Source organism: Echinops telfairi, unplaced genomic scaffold (assembly GCF_000313985.2).
Source record: "Echinops telfairi isolate 266 unplaced genomic scaffold, ASM31398v2 ScPeMD7_7407;HRSCAF=8445, whole genome shotgun sequence".
In the NCBI taxonomy this organism is placed as follows: Eukaryota; Metazoa; Chordata; class Mammalia; order Afrosoricida; family Tenrecidae; genus Echinops; species Echinops telfairi.
The window spans coordinates 2,374,529-2,377,180 of record NW_022111307.1 but is presented as its reverse complement, the minus strand read 5'-3'; the positions used below and the strand labels follow the sequence as shown (position 1 = coordinate 2,377,180).

The 2,652-nt window shown below is 38.7% G+C and overlaps 1 protein-coding gene across 1 annotated transcript in view; it reads left to right on the top strand.

Moving 5' to 3' along the window:
* TPRG1 (tumor protein p63 regulated 1) overlaps nt 1–2,652 on the top strand; it is a 165,835-nt gene that overhangs the window by 147,556 nt on the left and 15,627 nt on the right. Inside the window, exon 4 of the mRNA XM_004713403.1 lies at nt 1,629–1,782. Coding sequence (XP_004713460.1) covers nt 1,629–1,782 — 154 coding nt within the window. The remainder of the gene's footprint in view (nt 1–1,628; nt 1,783–2,652) is intronic.

The following is a 2,652-nucleotide window of genomic DNA, read 5'->3' as shown; positions in this document are numbered from 1 at the left end:
TTTGGGGCTGGTGTGATCATGTTCCCCTCCCGGGACCTTCCTCCCCCAACTCCCAAGCTGACTTTTTCTGCTGTGCACTTGGGCTTACTGGAGGAGCTGGTGTATCATTTAGTGTTTCCCTTCTAAATGTTGCCAGAGCTGTGAATCTATTAGGGAGAGCGAGGCAGTTTCCCTGTGAACTTTGACATGCTGGTTGCTGCAATTTCAATGGGCCAAATGTGTGCAGAAATTAAAGAAGCATGCAATACACAAGCTGAGGTCAGAGGGCATTTTGAATCTCTCATCACCCCTCTCAAAGACAAATCACAGCTCCTATGTTCTGTTCTCAGGCACGTTGGTGTGTAGTGGTTACGCGGTAGGCCGTGGCCCGCATGATCGACAGTGCTACACCAGCAGCAGCTCGAGGAGAAGACTGGACTTTCTACTCCCATCAGTAATTACAGTCGCAGAAACCCACAGGGGGTCACTATGAGTCAGCACTGACTCGGTGCCAGTGCGTTTGGAGTTGTGTCTGTTCTTAGGCACACTTGCATTGACTACTTTGTGGATGCTCTCACTAGTATCCCTTTCTTGTTCCTGAAACTGGTTTCTGCCTTGACTGTCTCAGCTCTTTCTTTCTTTTCCTTTTTTTTTTGGCGGGGGTGGGACACTGGGATCATAATACCTTCTTTTTAAATTAAATTAATTTTTATTTAACCATTTTATGGAGATAGAATTCACATATAGTGCAATCCAATGTTTTAAATATGTTTTAAAAGTTGTGCAGTCACCACCACAATTTTAGACAAATTTCTGCATTCTTGAATCTATGATGATTAGTTCTCCGTTTTCCACGAACTTCTCCTGTCATCTCTCTCAATAAATAAATAATCGATTCCAGAGAATCAATGTCAACTCCTAGCGACCCTATAGGACAAGTTAGAATTGGCCCTGTGAGTATCTGAGACTATAACTGGTTACCAGAGTAGAGAGCCTTTCATGCATAACCCTGAGAAGCAATTAATCTAATTATGATCTCTGTAGCTTGCCTTTCATATAAAGAAAATCATATTTTAAAAAACCTTAACAACAAAAAAATAAAGCACATAAAAAACTCTATCCAAAAGAAAGCAAAAAAATGAGTCAAAACAAGTTATAAATGGGTCCAAAAGGCAAATAAAGGGTACGATGTTGACCTTTAACCTGACGATATCTGCAGGTAGACCACCTTCTACTGCTCTCTGTCTGAGGACAAGACTATTCGTATCCATGCTCAATGGTCCAAAGGTTTCCAATGGAGACTTAATCCATGTGGGGACTCTGCCAATGGATTTTGGGGCTTTCACTGTTATCCATAACTCAGCCCATGAGCACAAGGTCAACATTCATATTCCAGATCTGGATTCTATCTTGAACATCGAAGCCACATTTCCAATTAACTATCTTCGTATGGTATTCTCAAGAACAGCTTGAACTCATCGTGTTTTCGATTAAATTTATTATTTTCTTACCTCCTGAATTTTCTGATATAATTCATTTCATAAAGGAATGAGACACTTATCCAAAGATTGACTGAGGTATTATGTTTCCTTCCTATCTTTCCTTTAGTATTATACTGGCTAAACTCATGGAAGCTTTCTCCTTTTTAGGAGGCAGGGAGAAGGCCTTCGGATCTATTGGGGGAACATGGGAGAGCCGTCTCTGCTGTCCCGCTGGAACCCATGGTCCACTGAGGTTCCATACGCCACCTTCACTGAGCACCCCATGAAGCACAGCAGTGAAACGCTACTGGAAATGTGCAAGGTAAGAGACCACCTGGGCATCTCTTAGATCAGAGCCAATGGGAGACGCTATGGATTGCTACAACACATATTCATATAAAAAGCGATGAAAAGGAAAAACAGCAAGGGTTTAAATAGGCCTACATTTTCATCAGTTATAGAATGTGTTTTCAGTAAGTAGTAGAACTCCTCTATCAATGCAAATTATAAAAATATTTAAGTTAACCATACCATATATTTTTCCCTTTGTTAATTTTATTTATTTTACATACAATGTTAATAATTACAATAGTAGCTTTTGTCAGTTCTTTGCCAACAGGGTATAGACATTTAAAACATTTCTAGATATTATTCACTTGAAATTTACGGGATTTACGGGAGAAACATGAACTGTTACAAAATATATTTAGTCAAATATATTTTGTGATCAAATTTGATTCAATCACTCTTCTGTATGAGTTTCAATATTGATCACCATTCCTAAAATGGAGATAATAAAAACCCTCCCTCCCATCCTCCCTACCTGGATCATTGTAAGGTCAAATGGGTAAGGTATATATAAATGCTCCACAAACGATAAAGGGATTACAATTATTTCTCTATCTTTAAAACTCATGTCTTAAGTAGATTTTAAATCTTTCAATGGCAGGGACAGTGTCTTTTACTAATATTTCCTCCACTAGGGAAGCATATGCCATGGTTGGGTATACTAAGGAGTCAGGAATAAAATAATTCAAGCTGAAATTTAGTTAGTGGCCAAACTTGGTATTTTCAACAAAATGAAATATCCAAATAATAGTGTGATTAGCCTAGAATTTCTTGTCTTCTCTGTTCTTTTCTTTTTCTTCTTTTTCCTATATCTTCCATTCTTCAGAGTATCCCAGCTCTTTAT